At 37.3% G+C, this 22,687-nt stretch overlaps 1 protein-coding gene across 1 annotated transcript in view; it reads left to right on the forward strand.

Annotated features, from left to right (window-relative positions):
• Positions 1-22,687, forward strand: part of EML6 (EMAP like 6) — a gene marked incomplete at its 5' end in the record, with an annotated part of 120,032 nt that overhangs the window by 81,213 nt on the left and 16,132 nt on the right. Inside the window, 5 exons of the mRNA XM_083359189.1 lie at positions 6-137; positions 1,418-1,506; positions 2,198-2,374; positions 3,188-3,389; positions 5,456-5,582. Coding sequence (XP_083215315.1) covers positions 6-137; positions 1,418-1,506; positions 2,198-2,374; positions 3,188-3,389; positions 5,456-5,582 — 727 coding nt within the window. The remainder of the gene's footprint in view (positions 1-5; positions 138-1,417; positions 1,507-2,197; positions 2,375-3,187; positions 3,390-5,455; positions 5,583-22,687) is intronic.

A 22,687-nucleotide genomic window follows, 5' to 3' on the forward strand; every position in this document is an offset into this window, starting at 1 on the left:
TTCAGATTCAGGAAAATACCTGGCGGTGGCTTCCCACGATAACTTTGTAGATATTTACAATGTACTTACCAGCAAAAGAGTTGGAATCTGCAAAGGAGCATCTAGCTATATCACACACATAGATTGGGATTCAAGAGGTAAAACACAGCAAAACAAAACATTTTATTTATTACTGGTCTCTTTGTGATTGATAAGACTCTGAAACATTGTAGAAGATTGTGCATTTTCCTTGACTAGTGATGAGAAATAGAAAAGAGTAGTTCTATGACAGTTTTAAAATCTAAAACTGTAAAAATGTTCATCTATATTTCAGCTTATAGTAATCAGACTAGAGTTCTGTGGATTGTTTATTCTAAACAGAAGGCTATAATTAATTAAAAAAATGGATGAGTATGTCAAGATTCCAACTGATGATCCCAACGAAGTAAGCACAGCTGAGACATTCCAATCTCTAATACAAAACTTTATTCAGCACACCATTTCAGCACAGATGAATAGAAAACCAGCTCTGGCTAATTGGCACCAAAATCAGTATATTAAAAGTATAAAGTCTCCCTCCCTCTCCAACAGTGCAGATCACATTATCCAATTATGTGTCAGACAATTATTATGAGAGAGTTTCTTCAGGCCTCAGTAAACAGCTCTTGCATGACTTTGGTTCTCATGGCTTGGCAGTTCAATGTCTGAAGCCTGCATTCCATTCTTCCCCCCTCTCCCTCAACGTCTGTAGGCAAGCTAAGAAGCAGTGATAGATGAAAGCAACATAAGCATTCTTCTCAGCTTGACAGACTATTTATTAAAATAATACAAGATAAAGACTGTACTCCTTATTTCCCAAAACTATGAAATAGGCTTGGCTTTGCCAGTTAATTAGTCAACTCTTGAATACCTTGTGTTCATCAGGCTTATAACTTCTCTCTTTTGAAAAACAACTGATTTTCCAACTCAGTTGGAAAAGCAATTATTTTTTTCCCTATAAGCAATTATTTTATCCCTGTTAGTAAGGAAAATCTTTCAAATGCAAAACTGCTCTGAAAATATGAAGTGCAGATTCTTTAGGTCTCAATAGGACAGCAATTATCAGTTGTTTGTTGAGTTGGATGGTTATAGAAATCAAATAAATAAACAGGTAAATAGCTAGACAGGCAGGCAGGCATTATAAATATGTGTCTTCTGCTATAAATTTGCAGTACTCCCTCACCCTCCTGTTTTTGCTTAAAATGTAGAATGAAGCAAGGAGCATTGTCCATTGTTCTAAAAATGTTACTTTTAGTGTTACCATTATCCCCTCTTGCTGACAGTCTTTAGCATCATAAGCCTTCAGTAGATAGCTTGTAGCGAAAAGTAAGTAAAATTTCGCCTTCTGTGTCAGAAAAATCTGTTGAGTCTAATTTCTGTAAACTCCTTCATGTTCAAGGGAAGCTACTACAAGTCAATTCTGGTGCCAAAGAACAATTCTTCTTTGAAGCTCCAAGAGGAAAGAGGCATATAATAAGATCCACAGAGGTAGGGAAAAATGAAATGAATTTCTGTATTTTACATGTTATTTCACTACTGTCTGTTAGAAAAAGAGTGGTCTAATGTGCAGTTTGTTTTCTGCTTGGTATACTTTCTTAAGTCTGATAAAGGCTCTGTTTCATTCAATAACCCAACATATTTACATAAATACTGTATAGGTTTTTGTAGAGATGGGCTAAAGAACTCTTCCTCTTTTTTATCATAATGCATTCATTTTATATCAACACGACTTTCTTCCTGCTAAGCATAATTGCATTAATCTGTAATTATCATTCAAGGCAGGGGCAGTGTTTTAGCTTGGTAAGTGCAGATGAATATTGAAAGCATGCTGTAGGAATTCTCACTGAATGGCTACCATAGATAAGGGTCAATTTACAAAAATAACTAGACAATTATTTTAACTCAGGTGATAAAGAGCACCCTGCAAGTACTTCTTGTCTAATTTGTGGAAAAAATATCAATATTTCCTTATCACATGGAGATAAGCATTCGATGTACTATCAAGATATGTGGACAATCATATTATGAAGCAGGGAATCTAAAACTCATATTGGCCTGTTCTCCTGTTAACTGGAGATCAGTTGTTTGTGCAGTTGACAAGATATTGGGGGAAAAATAGTTCTATAAAGTGTGCTTGCAATTTATAATGTTGGATTTTTAAAAAAATGTTTGATTCCAGATTGAAAAGATTGAATGGGATACCTGGACATGTGTTCTTGGTCCTACTTGTGAAGGAATTTGGCCAATGCATAGTGATGTCACTGTTATCAACGCAGCTTCCCTTACTAAAGATAATGCTCTCTTAGCTACAGGGGATGACTTTGGGTTTGTAAAACTCTTCAGATATCCAGTAAAGGTAATTGAAATATTTTTCAAAAGTGACAATGAAAGAATTATGTATACCAAGGAAAAATAGAAAAAAGGAATTTTATACATTTGGCTTTTATCTAAAGTATCTGTAAGGAAGAGCTAATACATGTACTCCAAGACAAAAATTTTAAAAAGGCAGTTTAATGGACAGAAGCATTCCGGTAATATGTTTTTAGTAGGAGTTGAGAATCTGGGTGAAGGGTTTGTTTCTTCATTTGGTTTTCAAAAACATGTGAGAGTATCTCCTTGAGTATCAAAAAATCACTTTGGGCTATATTTATTTATTTGGCTTGATGCTGCCCAACTCCAACTGACATGGATGGCTGAAACTAAAAAGAAGGCAAATAACTGATTTGGATTTTGCAGGAATTCCTATAGCATTATATTTAGTAATCAGTTTACAACCATTTGCTTAATGATGTTTCAAATTACTGAGAGTTTTAGAAAGGGTGCTTAATAGCCCATAAAGCACATCTGACAGTCACAAAATTTCACACCACCACCACATCCTGTGGACATGTGATTGCAATCTGGAGGTTTGGCAACCTGCTCACACAAGTGCATTATGATCATGTGATCACACTTGCAATACTCTCTGTCACCTTTTCCAGACAGTCAATAGGGAAACCAGCAGGGTTGGCTGCAAGTTGGGGCTGTCTGCTGAGAAGACTCTTCTTGAAGGATTTCAGCTTCATACCTGCTTGGATTTCGGCACCCTCTTAAATTTCTTAGAAACAGAATGCATGGGCCCATATCAGGAAAAAGAGACTGCTGACCATATGATGTGCCTATGTTACAGGGTCAGCATGCCAAGTTTAAGAAGTATGTGGGTCATAGTTCCCATGTCACCAATGTCCGGTGGTTACATAATGATTCTGTGCTATTGACAGTGGGTGGTGCTGACACTGCCCTGATGATCTGGACTCGAGAATTTGTTGGAACTCAGGAAAGCAAGCTAGTTGACAGTGAGGAATCAGATACAGATGCAGAAGAAGATGGAGGTAACAACCCTTGCTTTTATCTATAAAAATCATTCTGTACAGGAGGCCTGCTGAATAACTAAAGTATTTTTGTACTTTGGGCAAAATTCCATTAATCTATTAGAACTGATTCATACATTTCTGTATACAAAGAACCTGATGTAGTACATATATATAGTCCTATTTACAAATGGCTGCTACAGTGTGCATGGCAGTCTGAAAACATCATTTTACTTGAAAGTGGATTAGCTTTCCAGCATGCTTTCCTACTATGTCAGGGAAAGCTATGTGCAGCCCGAAGATATTCCTACAAATAAATATTATGTTACAGGCCAATGTTTCAAACATGACAGCTGCATGTTGAATTTTATTTATTAAATACATGTTTTTAAATGAGTGAGATTGAGAGAGCTGGCAAGTACAAAGAAATGTAACAAGTTCTAGTGATATCAGCAGACAAAATATTGACTATCTCAGCACCACAGAGTTGGCATTGGGGAATACAGAAGAAGATCTTATTTACAAGGAGCATATCATTTTCCTCCAAATTTCTCCATATTTGGGAATATCCCAGGTTATTTCAAAACGTTCAAATAATTTTTCAAATGCCTCACATAAGTAATGAGTTTCATTACACTGTAATTTTCCACTTTCTTTAAATACATTTACATATTAATTGTTGCTGGAAATGTAAAAGGATATATATATATATGAAGAACTAATTTTTCTTATATAGTGTGGTGGGATGGAGGGTTTCTTATATAGTTTCTTATATAGTGTGCTTCACATAGTGTGGTGGGATGGAGGGTTTGTTGTCACTGTGTGTTGGGGGGAGAGAGCACAGGGGGAGGCTCAGCTAATCTCAATGTACACATGTTGTACTTTGACAATAAAGGTTTATTATTATTAGATAGTATATACAAAATAACTCTATAAAGCAAGGGTTTTTTTTAAGAAATCACTTTTTCTGCAAGTGTAATATTTTATAGCTGTCAAAACACTGGCTCAGGATACCATAATCCATATTTAAGTAATTCATATATAGTTACCACATTGAAAAATTGAAAGTTCTTAAACAAGTGTTATTATTATTCTGCAGTGCCTGGAGGCTGTTAGGGGCTGGATGGGGAGCAATGGGTTGAAAGTGAACCCCCCAGCAAGACCGAGTGGCTCTGGGTTTGGGGTTTTTTGGCCCATGGAGAATTGCCACCTTTGGTCTTGGATGGGGTGGCACTGCCCCAAACAGACTTTGTGCATAATCTGGGTGTACTCCTTGACTCACAACTCCTGCTCAAAGAGCAGGTGGCAGTCGTGGCCAGGAGGGCCTTTGCACAACTGAAGAATGTGCACCAGTTACACCCTTTCCTGGACCAACAATCCTTCTCAAAGTCACTCATGCCCTAGTCACCTCCATCTTGACTATTGCAACATGCTAAACATAGGGCTGAACCTGAAGAGCATCTGGAAGCTCCAGTTTGTGCAAAATGCAGCAACCCGCATGTTTTTGTGCATATCTTGGTGTGCGTATGTGTCACCTCTCCTGCGGGAACCGCATTGGTTGCCAATTTGTTTCCAGGTGTAATTCAAGGTGCTGGTTGTCATGTTTAAAGCCCTTCATGGCTTTATTTGAGGGACCATCTCTTGTCAGTCACATCTACCTGACCCACTAGAGTGGGGAAGCAAGGAATGTTGCAGGTCGTGTCCCCTAAGGAGATACATGTGGTGGGATCCAGAAGAAGGGCCTTCTCCATGGTGGCTCCCTCTCTCTGGAACATTGTTCCCCCAGAGATTAGACTGGCCCCCACTCTAACTCTCTTTCAGAAAGTGTGGAAGACCTGGTTCTGCCAGCAGGCCTGGGGAACCCAGAGCAGGATGGAGCCAAGTAAATGGCTAGTATGAATGTGTGTTGTCACTGGTGTGTGTGTGTTATTACTTTGTTATTTTTTATTATTATTATTTGTATTTCTTTTATATGGTGTTTTTATATCCATGTAAGCTGCCTTGAGTTGCCATGTGCTAGTATGCGGCAATATAATATAAATTTTATAAATAAAATAAATAAATGATCTATTTCACACTTATCAAAGGTTATGACAGTGATGTTGCACGAGAAAAAGCAATTGATTACACTACAAAAATCTATGCAGTGAGCATCCGAGAGATGGAAGGCACAAAGCCACACCAACAATTAAAGGAAGTTTCAGTAGAAGAAAGGTATGTTATGGGGAATGTCTCCTTGGGTGCAACGAGTCAACAAGTGCATTTGGGGAAAAGATACACACTTCAGGAAACACCTTTGAGTCAGTGTTGAGCAAATGCCTGAACTAGCCCCTGTAATCTTGGCAAGGTTTCAGGAGTAGTTTGCCATTGCCTGCTTCCTAGAACTGAGAACATGTGAGTGACCCAAGATCACCCAGCTGGCTAATATGGCTGAGGCAGGTCTAGAATTCACAGTTTCTAGCTAGTTGTCTTGACCACTACTATTCCATTTAATAGTCTTCAGAAAACCTGTACTAATGCTTCCACAATACTCTGAATCAGAGTTCATTTCTCTTCCCAAGTATTTCAAGAGAGTATGTTCAGAGTGATAAACTGCAACCTCCAGTTTTCAAAAAATCTCTATGCATCTATTTTATATTTTATAATGAATTGTCGATCCTGAAATACATGGCTGATCTGTTCGCTTGAAGTCAGTACAATAGCCAGTTGTCTTTTGGGGTAATTTACCTAACTTTAAATCTATTGTGTTACTTTACCTCAATATTGTTAGGCAATATTATTAATATTTAGGTGAAAGAAAATAGCTTCTGGTGACAACTTTAAGAGTACTAATATAACAAATGTTAAAAAAAACCTAAAAAAAACCATTTCCTCTGTAAATGATTGGCATTTCTAATGTTACATTTACACTCTTGTTTTTAACCTTTTACATTATATTGTAGATCTTTTCCTCAGCTCATGAGGGTTACAGCTAACACTTTGTAGGATTGTGAGAATTTGTTCTGAAGTATTCTTTTAACAATTCAAGGGCCCCAAAATTCTAGCATTGGTTCTGTAGCAACCTGTTTGCTTGTGCTTTCTACTCCACCTGGAATTCTCTTTGTTTTAGCAGGACAGGGAGGGCAGAGGTAAAAACAGACATGTCTTTGAATTTAAACCGATCACTCCTCCTCAAAAAAGCAAATCTTAGTTATCCTTAAAAATATATGTTTCAAGGATGACAAAGATTGTTTCAAACCATATTTGAAATGAATATTATAAATGTTAACATTTTAACAAAAATCAGTGAAGAAGGAATATGCTGTCTGCTTTGAGTAGGCTGCAAGAGTTGACAGTGAAATTAGAGAGATGTAATTGGATTGTGAAATGGCTGTCCTTTCAACTGTATGTGAGGATTGCATCTGTGCCTGATCATCTGCAAAACAAAACGTTGCAAAAGGATACCTCACAAATTTAGCTTGAATTATTCGTGAATGTGTTTCGTATAGTTCTGATTGAAATGATAGAAAAGGCAATAATGAGTAAAATTTGGGAAGTACAGCATTGCATTAGCCAGGCATAATACAAAAACCAGGGGATTTTTTTTCAATTAATCACAAGAAATGTATAATGTGTGATTAATTTATGGAAAAAGTTTATTTTATGTTTTTTTTTTGCTTTAGAGCAAATATATGATAAAGGAAATACTGTATGCGGGACTATGGAACATTTTACATGTATATGGAGCTCATTGTTGCTGAATGAAATAAGTACAAGATTGAAATAAAGGCACTTAGAGATTAACTGTTTCACAGATGTTTGAACATTGAGTAGGAGCTAAGACAAAGATACACAGGCAGTCCTTGTTTAGCAACTACCTTGTTTAGAGACTCCTCACAGTTACAATACTGAAAAAATTACAACCAATCCTTGCATTTACAAACTTCATAGATCTTTAAAGCAAATGAAAGCTGAAGTAGGATTGTAAGCAGAGTTACAGTTTCATTTAGCAATCACTTTACTTAATAACTAAGTTGCCAGTCTTAATTATGGTCGCTAAACGAGGACTACCTATATGATGTACCCTTACTTATTTAATTTATTCATAGGTAAATGTAAAAGAAATACTTGTGATAATGTTACACATATATTGTTTGGAATTATTAAAGTGCACGTCCTTTGTTATGCATACAATGCCATTTATTGGTTGAGATCCTGATTCATTTGCACCGAATGTCAGATTGTATTACGCAATGAGCAGTTCAGATCTGAAAATTATTGCATTAAACATCAAGGTAGTTGTGCTTGACAATGAAAATGCAATGAATAATTGCAAGTCATGCAAGTAGGTCAATTTATGTACTTTGGTGGATAGTTTCTTAAAGGTGGGGAATGGATGGAGAAAATGTAAGATATGGAGGATGTGGTCTGTTACAAAGAATGGATGTTTGTTGAAAAATATGAAAATGGTTATGTATGGGAAAGTGTCCACTTTGTTAAATGGAAATTTAGTGAAAATTGCACATCAGGAGAAACGTAAAAACACTAGTAATTGATAGTTTAAGAAGAAGGGATTGACTTATTCTCCAAAACACCAGCGGGCAGGGCAAGAAGTAATGGGTGGAAGCTTGTTAAAGAGAGATTCAACCTAGCGAGAGAAACTTTTGACAGTGAGAACAATTAATGAATGGAATAGTTTGCCTCCCAGAGTTGTAAGTGCTCCATCACTGAAGATTTTCAAAACTGGACTGACAGCAATTTGATCAAAATGGTATAAGGTCTCCTGCCTTGAGCAGGGGATTGATCTCTATGTTTTTAATTCTTTTTGTTTACCATTGCCTACTTTTTATGGCATTTGCATAATGTGAGATCATACAATAGATGAGTTTTCCTTCTGATAAGTGTTTAGTTATTGGCCATACTCACTATAGTAAACAAGAACCAAGAATGCTCATTTCATGCTCTCGTAACTCCAAATCTGCATTCCAGCCTAAAATAATGGCGACCTGGTGCTCCAAATGCAGTAAACAAAGTACAGCAATTTATTCTTCAGTTTCTTTTGATTCTTTGTTAACTGATAAACATCATTTCACAATAATTGTCTGCCAAGGCAGACTTGGCAAGACAAAAGTAACTAAAAGCAAAAAAAGTAAGCCATTTTATTTCTGGTATATGCAAACTGAGACTATTTCATGTATGCTCACTCAAGAAACAATGGTTAAAGTAAAGCACTGGTAAATATTTAATTGAATTGAATTTATTCCATTTGATATGGTTGCTATTGGAAGAATTTCTTCACTATTGTTTTTTGCTCAGGTCAAAACACCAAAAGTCTTTATCCAGAGTTCAAAATATAATTAGCATCCAAGGCAAAAGTGTTAAGTGCAGCCAGCCCCTTGCAAGGGTGCAAAGTCGTTTTATAGTCAGATGTAAACAGCTAATCTGTGGGTATTTAGTTCCAGAATTTTCAAACTGTAGTCTGTATTCTGGATACTTTATAGAACTTTGTCTTCGGCAGGATTGTTTATGCAAAATAGTAATTCATTCCAGTGTCAAGTAAAAATACATTTTTATGGATTGAGGTTTTATTGAAAGTATACTTGAATTGCTTAATTCTGAATTTTGATGTAATGTTTTGTCTCTCTAAGTTGCAGGAGATGTATGCACAAATATGCACCATTTACACTTGGCAAGGAAGAACACATTTCTAAGACTTTATTACAGACTGCACATGCTGATTTAAACCTGTTTTCATGATGTGTTGTTGTGTGCCCCAGCTGAGATTCCAGATTAATTCCACACAACACCATTGTTGCTTACGGCATAAATGTATTTCAACTTTACCTCCTCTAGAAGTAAAATCCAATTATGAACTGGAAAGACTTAAGTAAAGGAGATATAATTACACCAAAGGATCTGAATGCTAGCTGAATTGTGAAAATATTTTTTCAAAAGGTACATCAAGCAAGTGATGTATCTTAAGATGATTGTAACTGGGGCAAAAGTTCAATAAGAATAAGCATAATGGTTCAGCAGAAATTTGAATTCAAAATTTTCTCATTCAGATACAGCACTGTGACCAGTACTCCAGCTTTTTCCAGTCTGGTTCCCACATCTAATAAGCCACAGTATAGTGGGATGGTTTCTGATTTCTTTGTTACTATGTATCCAAATATGTTTCATATTTTTTTCTGTTAAGGATGTCCTCTTCCAATAACAATTCCTTACATCCCTTATCTGATATGACACATGTATTGTCAGGCTGGGTCTAGGCACAGATTATAAGCTATGAAATAATGTACATTTATTTAAGATAATTAACAGCTGTTTTTCTCTCCTTTCCCCATCCTTGTTGTTTTTCTTCTTTCCCTCTTTTTTTGGCCTGTATCTCCATTCTCTCCATTCTCTGTTTTTTCTTCCTTTTTTCTTGTTCTTATTGGTTCTCGGCCCCTTGCTTTTCCATGTAATTTAGGAAAAGGGCATTTATCAGAGGAGCCACAGGAACTATCTTGTGTTGTGGGAATCCTAAGAAAAGTGCTCCCACACTGTGGGGTAATTTGATCAGTGGAGGGACTATCTCAGAGAATTCAGGACAATTGTAAGCCATATAATCTTATGTTTGGCAAATTTGAATGAATTGGGTCTTGGATGAGAAGGAGTGTTTTGCACTGGATTTCAGTTCTTTTAACCCAAGCACGCTAGAATGGTGATAGTGCTTCCGGTGTCTATAGCTGTTTCATATTATTAAAATGTGAACATTGCAGATGCCTGCATTCTGTCTTTTACTAACACCTGAATTATATGCTATGCCTGCAGCATCTGTTTGTTTGATCTGCATGACTGAACAGATGAGTGATTTGTATCACAATTAATATAATAAGGACCTTTAAACAGAATGTTAAATATATCAGCAAAATACAAGTCTTTTTCTCCCATCTCCCTGAAAGCATGACTGCAGTGAATTTTTATTTTTTGGCAAGTGTGCCGTAAATCTGTACCTCTCAGAATACTGTATATGTAACCCTACTCAGTGCTTTGGCATGGTTTTGCCTCTAACCAATTGTTCTGGGAAGCCAGGCATTTTGAGAAACACCCAAGTGCATTATTGCCGGCTCCTACTGTAAATCTTCCTGTTTCATTTCAGGAGCGGTCCAGATTGTCTATATTTGGTTCATTTGTAAAATGCACAGTAATCACATTATCATCAGAGACTATACAATGCTCTGTCATGTTGCCTGAAGATAAAAGGGCTATCCCACTTTTTGATATCTTTTCTGCTGTTTCTGATCCTAGCCCCTAATTTATTGGCTGATCTGTCAAAGTGATTCCTACTTTATTACTTTGCCTCACAGCTTGAATGCTGAAGGTGGACTGAACTGTGCAGAGTTGTTTCATTTGCATATGAATTCTACATGCAGAAGATGCTTTAATGGGAGATCTTATTTTTTCCATGTTTCCAGACTAATCTACTTTGTAGATATTCACAAGTTGTCTACCCTTTTTTGGAATGAATTTGCACTGGAGAAAGAATTCCACTCCAAAACAAATATTTGACCAGCTATTTTCCTCTGTGAATATTCTGATTGATAGTGCAGCAATATGGGTCTGCTCACTTGATGCTTTCTAGAAAGGAATGTTAATCTAGTGGAGGTACAAACTTTGGTAATAGCCTTTTCCTGCCATGACCTTCAAAAGATAACAATCCATGTTATATTAATTGGCCTGTTCTATTGTTAGGAAGAGTAAGATGCATCAAACTGCAGGTCAAAGAACACCTGTCTTTTGTCTGTTTATCTTCATTTTAATATGAAGTTCTCATTCTTTCAGTAATCCTTTCAGTAATTACCTGGTGCAGAACAAAGATGCGTTGGATATACACTCCTTTTGACATATGGAATAAACACCAGGCACATTAGGATCTTTCAGTCTCACCATTCACTGTGTAGATATTGAGGGCACTGAGGATATTTCTCAACACCATAACAGGAAGGAAGACAAAATATCTGAGGAAGGACAGCTGATTGTTGCTGGGTGTTTTAGATGAATGTAGAAGGAAAAAGAGATGGGTAGCAAACAAGTCAAATAGAGAGACAGACGGACAGACAAAAGGACAAACAAGTTAAGGGAAAGATTATAAAAACAATTATTGAAAAGAAGGGACAGTCATTAGTCGACCTGTGACTCATTGGCTCAAGCTTCCCTTCCCAGCAGGTTAGAGGTTGCTGCTGGGTGGGGGAGGGAGCAAGTGGTTGGAAAATGGTTACAGGATGTTGAAAATGAGGCAGTGCTGAAGCAGCAGCAGCCCAGCTGAAGCAGCAGCAGCCCAGACTTACCCAAATTTTAATTCCCTCAGGAGCAATGGATCCTGGCATTCGGTAGGTTAGCATATTTGAGGTACCTGTGTTAACAAAGTTTTGCTTTGATCCTAAAGATTGTTTCTGTTGTACCAGAAAAAAAATGATTAACCCCTTGCCAGAAAAATGGGCTGGGAGTAAGAGGTATCAAGACAAGGATGGAGATGAGAGATGGATTGTTTAAGGTTTGTTAAATCACTTCAGAGTCACGAGCAGAATCTCAGAAATGCTGTATTGTGAAAAATTTCAACTCTCCAGTTGAGGTTCATGGCACTGTCTTAAGTTAGTTATATTAGCAACATAAAGAAGTAGGACCTTACAACCTAAAATAAAAAATAGAAACAGTCAGAAATAAAAACTTATATGAACGAAGGCAAATATACCGTACATATCCCAGGATAATGTTACAGGATTATCTATTGCTAAACATTCTGAAGAGAGTGAAGTTCCCTGAGGATGGACTCCAGCATGAGTCCAAAAGCTTGGAAGACTAAATCTCTGGTCCTGGTGATGACTCAAGTTGGACTCTGCACAAACCTATACTTTCAAGGATAACAAAGTTGTCTTTTTTTCTTCTGACACATTATCAGTGTTGTTGAAAAAGCAGTACCAGTGGTGGGATTCAAATATGTGAACAAGCGGTTGTTCTCTGTGTGGATGCCGCTTCCGGAAGTCCATTCTGGGCCTGGGCAACAAAAAATTGGCTACCGGTTCTGCCAAACTGGGGCAAGCTGGCTGAATCTCACCACTGAGCAGTACCATTCCTCTGGGGAGGGATCTTTAGGTTCAAGATATATCTGAGGGCTCCCTACAGCTTTGTCACATGATTGGTGTGGACTAAGGCAGGCTGCAAGAAATCATAAAGCAGCTATCTAAGGCTCAGTCCTAGAGCAAATAATTCTTCTACCTTCTATTGGAATACTAAAACCAGTGTTGAACAGTTTGTTTGATCAGGTTGTTTTTCAAACACATTATAGTTTTACTGTAGCCAGAAAAGTATTAATGTATTTGCAGTTTTGTAACCTGGGTCTGTCTGGAGATTCTAAAGAGTGTACAGTAAAATCATAGTTAAATTATAAACAAGCATTCTGTTCTGCCATCTACAAAAGCAAGGCATATTCATATGTTGGGTAATAAATGTTATCCAACATCTATTTCTATATCAGTTCATAAGCATCTTCTCCATTAAAAAGTTTCTTTTCTTTAAGTCTTCCTAAAAATATTTTAATGTTAGCATTCAGGAAAAATAATCACAGTCTACAGTAATTAGGATGATAGAATTTGGGGTTTGGTTTTGTTTAGATGACTTGATTAGAATGTTGTTTCATGTTCTGTCCTTGTCTAATAAAGTCACTCCCCTAGGAGATTATAAGGAGATATGATCTTCCCATCTTGCATAATTTAAGTTGTCAGGCCCTCATACCAGGCTATATACTGTAGTCACTGAATCTACATTCTCATATGTGAGAGATGCCTTCTCAAGTTCAGTTACAGATTTTCCCACCTCCTCTCTCTTCTGGATGTAAAACAATTTGGAACATTTGGGGGAAGTGATTGGTTTACTCTATGCTGCACTGGTCATACCACACTTTCAATATTGTTTGAATATTATGTCAAACACAATTAGACAACATTTTTGGCTGGCAATAGTTTTGGAATTTTGGGAGCATGTGATAAGCATATTTCCAGAGTAATTGCCATAGGAGACCTGCCTGTTCACAATCAGTGAATATTGATTTAATAAATAGAAGCTGGTTCTCAGTGTGCAGTTAATCATTCCTGTAAATGCATTTCTGCAAATAAAAATGCAATAATTCCTACAAGACATTCCTGCAAATAAATATGACACTACAGATTGTTGTTTTGGTCTGCAGCTTGCCAATTTTCTCTTAACTTATTATTTTTAGTTAGAAGAGTCAACAAGTAGAACAGAGATACTCAAGGCTGTATCTGGTGAATATACCTTTCTCTCCAGGCATTTCAATGTGAAATCTGTACATCTCTTGAAATATGTTTGGTGAATTTATGAAGTCATGGTACATAACCTATCCCCACAAACAACAATCTTCTTCAGTTCAGATGGCAGTTTGAATTAATCTGCTTTTCTGCTTATTTGTGTTGAATTTGAAGCATAATGATACATGGATGAAGTAAGCATTTTTTTAAAAAAATAAACTATACCTAATATCAGCATACATTAATTTCACTTTTTATTTTCTGTTAAATTGAATGATGGCTACTAGGATGGATTATTTGAAATGGGATTAATCACATTCATGGAGGAAGAGTTTAATACATTAGTTACAATGATTAGGAAGTATATTTCCTCCAATGCCAGATTCAGTAGCAAGCATCCTTCTGAATTTTAGTTGCTAGGGAAACAACCAGGAACTCATTGTTAAATATATGTCCCTCTTTGTGGAATTTCTGAAGAAATATGGCTTGCTATTGCAGAAATATATAGGCTTGTAATATGGTCCAGGCTTCTTCTATGATGTTTATTCACAAATTATTATCTCTATAATATAGATAATAATAATAATAATAATAATAATAATAATAATAATAATAATAATAATAATAATAATAATAATTATTATTATTATTATTATTATTATTATTATTATTATTATTATTATTATTTAATTTCTATACCGCCCTTCTCCCAAAGGACTCAGGGCGGTGTACAGGGCAAATACAATAAAAATAAAATATACAAAAGCTGTTGTTGTTGTTGTTAGTTGCGAAGTCGTGTCCGACCCATCGCGACCCTATGGACAATGTTCCTCCAGGCTTTCCTGTCCTCTACCATCTTCTGGAGTCCATTTAAGCTCACGCCTACTGCTTCAGTAACAGATCACATAGGAGCTGTGACCAGGGGGGCCTTCACTCGGGTTCGGCTGGTGCGCCAACTACGACCTTATCTGGACCTGGATGCCTTGCGTACAGTCACCCATGCACTTGTGACCTCTCGCCTTGACTACTGCAACGCTCTCTACATGGGGCTGCCCTTGAGAGCCACTCGGAAGCTTCAGCTGGTGCAGAGTGCAGCTGCACGAACACTTTTGGGAGCCTCCCGATACTCCCATATCACACCTCTCCTCCGTGAGCTGCACTGGCTTCCGGTTGCCTTCCGAGTGAAATTCAAGGTGCTAATGATGACATACAAAGCCCTACATGGCATGGGTCCGGAATACCTACGGGAGCACCTACCGCCAACGTCAACACCCCTCCGTCCTGTGCGCTCCCACAGAGAGGGCCTCCTCAGGGTGCCACCGGTCAAAGAATGCCGGCTGGTGGCCCCCAGGGGGAGGGCATTCTCAGTGGGTGCGCCAACCCTCTGGAACTGCTTGCCTACCGATATCCGGATGGCCCCCGACCTTCGCACCTTCCGGCGCGACTTAAAAACTTACCTGTTCCAGCAGTCCGGCCTGGCCTGACAGCTCTTGGGGTTTCTTTTGTTTTTTACTATTGTTTAACTGTATACATACGTTGCTCTGTACACCGCCCCGAGTCCCTCGGGAGAAGGGCGGTATATAAAAACAAACAAACAAACAAACAAACAAACAAACAAATAAATAAATAAATAAATAAATAAATAAACTCCATCCAGCCACCTCATTCTCTGTCGTCCCCTTCTTCTATTGCCCTCAATCTTTCCCAGCATTAGACTCTTCTCCAGTGAGTCCTTCCTCCTCATTAGGTGGCCAAATAATGCAGCCCAATAACAATAAAAATAATACAATTAATATTAATATTAAAATACCCCAAACCCATCAGACCAGGCCGGCTTGTTCGAATAAGTATGTTTTTAGATCACATCGGAAGGAGCGAAGGTCGGGAGCCATCCGGAGCTCAACCGGTAAACGGTTCCAAAGGTCTGGCGCGCCCACAGAGAACGCCCTCCCCCTGGGGGTCGCCAGTCAACACTCTTTGACCGACGGCACCCTAAGGAGGCCCTCTCTGTGGGAGCGCACTGGACAAAGGGAAGTTGATGCCGGCAGCAGGTGCTCCCGTAAGTAATACGGACCCATGCCATTTAGGGCTTTATAGGTCATTACCAGCACCTTGAATCTTACCCGGAGGGCAACTGGAAGCCTATTATTATTATTATTATTATTATTATTATTATTATTATTATTATTATTATTATTATTATTATTATTATTAATTATTATTATTAGTTGTAGTGATCCTGGCTTAGCTGGAGTAGTGTGTATGCTAAGGGTTTTTTCACCATTCTGCTTCTATATGCTAGGAACAGACGCAAATGTTGGTCAAATGAAAATGAATAAGCTGAACATAACAAATCATCATCACACAAGTAGCCAGTGTTAGCAGCAGATCATTCCTGATATTTGTGCTTAATGCTTGGGCTGGAAAGAATTACGTAGATGATTTCAAGTGATTTCGTTTAATGGCAAGCTTTGATACAATAGGAACTTTTATGTAAAGAGTGCATGTGCTTGTGTATTCAGATCTATGGCCTGAAATATTACAGTTAAATTTTCATTTTGATCTTATGATCATTGGCTACTGATTGTCTCCTCTCATGACCTTGTAAGGGCTTCCAAAGTGTCATTCAAGAGGATAAGAGTCAAGTAAAAATCAAAATATAGTTCAGGTGGAGAGCAACAAACGAAAGTCAGGAGGCCCAAAGTCAGCTATATGTTAAATCAGACTCAAGATAGATCCCATAGCAATGGGTTCAAGGTCAGGAATATAATCTGATTCCAAAAGACAGTGAAAGGGAGAGGGGAGTGTAAAGAATAAAGTCTGAAGCAATTGTTCTGTGGAGAGTCAGTCTCTTGTTGAATCAAAGGAACAGCTAGTTACCCTAGATGGCTTGGTTCTTCTAGTTGATGACTTAACTACACTAAGTGTATAAAGATTATTCCAATAATGTCCTTTCCTTTTGAAAAGTGCTAAAGCAAAGCATTGTATCCCATTTGTAATATTTTAATGCTTGCATTTTTCTTTGAATGACATTAATGTTACATTCAAACATGTTTATGCATTACTGAAAGGAAACATTAATAATTCTATTATGTTTTAACTTGCTTTCCTTTGGAGGCAGGGAATTGTCAAGTAAGTATGAATCATATTTGCAGTGAGAAAAAAAAGACTAACTCTGTTATAATATTATTAAATTATTTTCTGATGTTCTTTGGGAAGGAGAAGCAGCTGATCCAGCCATGTGGTGCCATCTCAGGAGTAGGCGCCATTTTGGAAGATGGCACCTACCCTGGAACGGCACAAAACAGCTTCTGTATAGGAAGCATGCATGGCAGATCATCCACTTCTCTTTCCCAAAGGCGATCTCAGAAATAAAAGTGGACTGAAGGGACCCAGGGGACAGTAAGCAGAACACAGGGGGGAGAAAGCGCTAGGAGGCCCTGGGCAGGTCATGTGTGAGCTGGAGAGATGCTGCAGTGAGGGCCCAGGGCTGAGCAGGCCTCCCAGGGCCCTCCCCAACCCCTTGCTCAACTTAACAATTGTAACAGAGAGAGCACAGATTGTAGTTGTTAAGTGAGGCAATTGCATGGGCACTTCAGTTAAAGACCACCATGACTTACCATCATAATTCTGGGCTCAATTGTAATTGTAGGTCAAGGACTACTTGTAAAGGGGACAGTAATTTTGAAAGATTAAATTTTGGTGAAAGTGATTTTGAAAATATTGGAATTAAACAGACAAATGGACCTGACATTTTACATTAGTGAAGGAATATTATTTGTTTAGCATTTAAAAGCATAGACAATTGGTGGATGTTACAAAATGAAGATAAAAGTACAGGTAGTCCTCGACTTACAACAGTTCATTTACTGACCATTCAAAGTTACAACGGCATTGAAAAAAGGGACTTATGAACATTTTTTACACTTATAGCCATTGCAGCATCCCCCATGGTCGGGTGATTTACATTCGGACGATTGGCAACTGACTCACATTTATGACAGTTGCAGTGTCCTGGAATCATGTGATCCCCTTTTGTGACCTTCTGACAAGCAAAGTCAATGGGGAAGCCAGATTCACTTAATAACTGTGTTACTAACTTAACAACTGGAGTGATTTACTTAACATCTATCACAAGAAAAGTCATAAAATGAGGCAAAACTCACTTAACCAATTTCTCACTTAGTGACATAAATTCTGTGCTCAATTATGGTTGTAAGTCAAGGATTACCTGTAATATGAGCCAGATTGTGACAGTAACTGTAACTATGGAGTCTGGTGACTGCATTCCCCCTTGGTTAGCTGTGAAAACGAAGTTTATTTTTAAACGTAAATATAGTTTTTCATAATTTCATAGACACTTGTGTAAATGTGCAGTGAAAATAGCCTTCTAAGCAAATCAATATTTATATATTTCTTTTAAATCATTTTCCTTTCCCCTTTTTGAGATGAGAAGAGGGTAGGATAACATTTGCATGAAGACAAGAAATATATATCCACTGGAACATATGAAATTTAACTGCACACAGAAAATAAGCATATGTGGGGAAATGATAAAAGATGAGAAATAAAAAAGAATAAAGACAGAAAAAATATATCAGAACAATAGCTTAGAGCTCTCATTTTGTACTATGTTAGTGAGCCTGGTGTCAAATGGAGGAAGAAAATTACTGTTGAAGACAAAGATTCTGGATAACCTCCTTGTGATGAGAGACATAGTCTGACCCATCTGAATGGCACTGGATTGGGGAAGGCACTACAGCATGACAGTTAAAAATTGACTTTCTTGATGCCATTAATGTGTTACAGCAGTGTCCTATACACATTTATTCAGAAATAAGTCTGAGTAACTTGTATAAGACTTCAGCCACTTTCCACACAGGACATTCTCTAGTCAAAGGAAAAATAATCCTGGGAATTTTCTTTTGTAAGTCCTAAGTGCTTGTAATATTTTTTTATTCATTTGGAATTAAAATGAAAACATAATGTAAACATAGCCTTCAGGAACAATGAGGCTTATTGAATGAGCGCTCTTGTTCAATGTATGGCATTTTATGAGGAATTGGTGGTTTTAGGACTAAGCATAAGCCACCATTTCCTTTGTTTTATCAAACTGATTTCTTAAAATAATGTAAGGCACTGGACAGTAGAGACCATATAATGGGAGAGGTGCTTCCTTCGACTATTCACTTAAAAAAACACACCTTCACCTGAAGCAATACACTGGAAAAATATTCCTGTTTTGTTGTGTTGCATTGAATTTAACATTCCTTAAAGATCATTTCATCCATTCCTTATTTAACATCCAGCCATAAAGTCTTAAGCATTCTCCTGAATGTCTCAAAAACAGTTGTGGCAAATATACGTTTGAAAATGCTTGTTTCATATATTCCCCATGAGTTATGATTTGCTTCATTACCTTACCTAGTGCCTGTTTAGGTTTCCCTCTGTCTAATATGTGAAGTTATTTTGAAGAGAAAGCAAATTTTGATATATTTTGAATCATTTCTATAAACTGTATTATTTATGCAATATACTAGAAGTATATGGGAAGCATTGATGAAGCTTCCTTTCTTCTCCTTTTCTTTTTTTTTTTCCTTTTTCCTTTTTCCTTCTCCCTGCCCTATTGGATCCTTAGTGCAGACTTTGCCCCCAAGATGTCAGGGTATGACCTTTCTGTGTTTATGGATTGATGCATTCTTTTAATTTTTGTTTTACCTTTTGCTGGCATGCTTCAATAGCATGGCTGTGTGTTACAAGGAATGAACAGTCAGCTCAAAAGAAGCTTGTGCATGAATTACTCTAATGGTCTCATTCTGTTTTTCTGAACTGTACTAAGTTTCTTACTTGGCTTTATTTGCTGCTTACAAGGGGATCAAGGTAATTCTTTCAGTGTTGAAGTATTTTGCTAATGCTTGAAGTGAATACGTTTTATCTTGCCCGAGTTGTAATTGTTTGGTTTGCTGTTGTTTTTGGTATACTATTGTTGCACTTCTAGTAATTAACCAGCATAAAAATATTACCTGTCGTATTTACAATTGAGGTTTATAATAGTTTTGGATTTTCAAAACTAACTTCTCTATTCAAGTTTATTATTTTAAAAAAAATGTTGTTATCTCTAGGGACTGTATTCATAAACTATTACTTTTACCTAGCCATGTATATGAAGACTGCCAGACCTCAGATGCAAAAATCTGGACAATTCAAAATGTCAGCAAAGGGGTACCGGCTTGTTGCAGTTTTGATATGGGTTATACTATTTGCAATAACCTATTTAACTAATATAATTTGTTTATTACAATCATTCGTTTATTGACTGTTTGAAGTAACAATGGCATTGAAAAAAGTGACTTATGACTGATTTTCACACTAACATCTGTTGCAGCATCTCCATGATCACATGATCAAAATTTGAGCACTTGGCAACTGGCAGGTATTTATGACAGTTGCTCTGTCCCAAGGTCATCTGATCACCATTTGTAACTTTCCCTATCAGCTTCTGACAAGCAAAGTCAATAGGGGAAGACAGATTTGCTTAATGACCACATGATTCACTTAAAACTATAATGTTTTGCTTAACTTTCAAAAAATGGTCATAAAATGGGGCAAAACTCAATAGCTCCCTTGCTTAGCAACAGAAATACGGGGGCTCTACTGTGGTTGTAAGTCAAGGATGAAACATTTATAATGAAACCAGTTTTGCTGCACATTAAGAATCTCATAGAATTTGGTTTAAATAATATATTAAAACATTTTAGATATATGTTTATTTATATAAAATAGCTTATGCATTATAAAATAGCTTGAACAACTGAGTAACAAAATTGAACAGGCACTGATAGAATTCACAAACTCTCTTTACAACCAAACACATTTAAAGCTAACCAGATAGTTTATGCCAATTTTATGGTTGAATGGGTAGATATAATTATTATTTGAATTACTCCCAGAACAATATTGATATTTCTTTTTTCTATAATTTGTAATTTGTCCCTACTAGTACTCTTGCTAATAATAATTACCATTTTATCAACATCAAAAAAATTAAATACTCTGAATACTCTGAGATACTATATTAAAAATAAATATTAATATTATTACTACAATTATTAGCTTTTAAAAAGATGAACCAATTGGTATTATTTATCTAAGGGAACACCTGCTCCCGGCATCAACTTCCCATCGTCCTGTCCGCTCCCACAGGGAGGGCCTTCTCAGGGTGCCGGCGGTTAAGGAGTGCCGGTGGGTGATCCCCAGGGGGAGGGCATTCTCTGTGGGCGCGCCTGCCCTTTGGAATGATTTACCGGTGGAACTTCGGACCGCCCCCGATCTGCGTTCATTTCGCCGGGACCTGAAAACCTGGTTTTTTGATCTATCAGGCCTGGACTGAAGGGGTTTTAGCTTTTAATATTGTTTTAATTGTTGGGCTTAATTAATTTAATCTATTTTAATTTTATAGTATTTTTATATAAATAAATAAATAAATAAATATTGTATTTTATGTTGCCCTGTAAACCGCCCTGAGTCCTTCGGGAATAGGGCGGTATAAAAATTTAATTAAATAAATAAATAAAATTATTTAGACATAATTAGGATTACTAGAACTGGATGACTACAGAAAACAATATAAGTCAGGGGTCCCCAACCTGTGGGCCACAGCCCTCTACCAGGCCATGGCCTGCTGACCACCGGGCCGCAGGACAGGCTGACCAGTGTGTGCACTCACCCCTACTCGTGTTAGTGCCACTGCTACGCAAATGGGGCACACGTGAAAACAGAGCATGGCAAAAACGGTGCCGCACAATGAAAATGGAGCACGATGTGGCAAAAACGGGTGGCACTAGCAAGTGTCACAAGGGCTCTAGCATTGCCCCATTTGCGTCGTGCATGCTTGCAGCCCTGTTTGTGTGTGCGCGTGTACGTAAAATGTTTTCCCCTCCCTTTCCCTCTGGTCCGCCAACCGAGAAAGGTTGGAGACTTTGATATAAGTGACCTGCCATCCTTAATCAATATTTGCATAGCTTTAATTTCAAAATAAGGTGGTGGCAACAATGGCTGTAAAATTTAGGACTAAATCCCTCAAAACCTTCAGTAGAAATTCAGATAATATGAAAGGCAACTATGATCCGACATGCAATCCTCAGCATTATTAAAATATAATATACTTACACACAAACCTAAAAAGTTACTTATACAAATTGGAAAACGTCGCTTATATTACTTTCTAACAAAACAATCATAAGTAAAGTACATTTTTGGCAGGAAAAAATACTCAGACTCATACTTTAAAATACATTGTACCTAGAGGAAAAAACATTCTGGGACTGCATGAAGACACATACAGTAGGTGACAAGGAATCTGTTTTTAAGCAAAATTGGTTTCTATCTGATCTAGTAGTAGGTTGTGGTCTACTTTATCAAATGCCTTACTGAAGTCCAAGTAAATTATACCCACAGCATTTCTCTGGTCCATTAATTTTGTCACATTGTCAAAGAATGAAATAAGGTTTGTCTGGCATGATCTGTTTTTGAATATTTGGAATAGCTTGAACATCTACAAGTTCATTTCAGATTCAGTGATCCTGTCATTCTATTCTAAATGTGTGACAATACCAGTACGGACACAGATGCTCATATCACCAAGGATGTACCTTGTTACTATTCCCCAATTACTAGGAATGAATCCTATTTACACTTAACACTGACAACAAGTCTCCAGTGTTAATATTCTTTTTCTCTTGTGTCCCGGTGACATCATCTCTTCTCAACCCATTAGTAAAACTGGTTTAAATCATCCTTAGCAGCACTGAAATTAAAATTGTATTTTCCCTATTATATTAACCCCATCTGAAGGCATGTTCCAGATCTTAAATTTCTCATTTAATGAGAGGGAAGTCATTTAACAACAATACAGGAACGAGAATCAGTTAAGGCAGGCTAGGAGGCTGCAGTGGGGACATGCTAGGAACAAATTTCATACCCGGGACTTTTTCCAGCATATTCAAGGATAGGTAGATCAACTCAGAGATA

This window comes from Vipera ursinii (assembly GCF_947247035.1).
Source record: "Vipera ursinii genome assembly, chromosome: 1".
NCBI lineage: Eukaryota > Metazoa > Chordata > Lepidosauria > Squamata > Viperidae > Vipera > Vipera ursinii.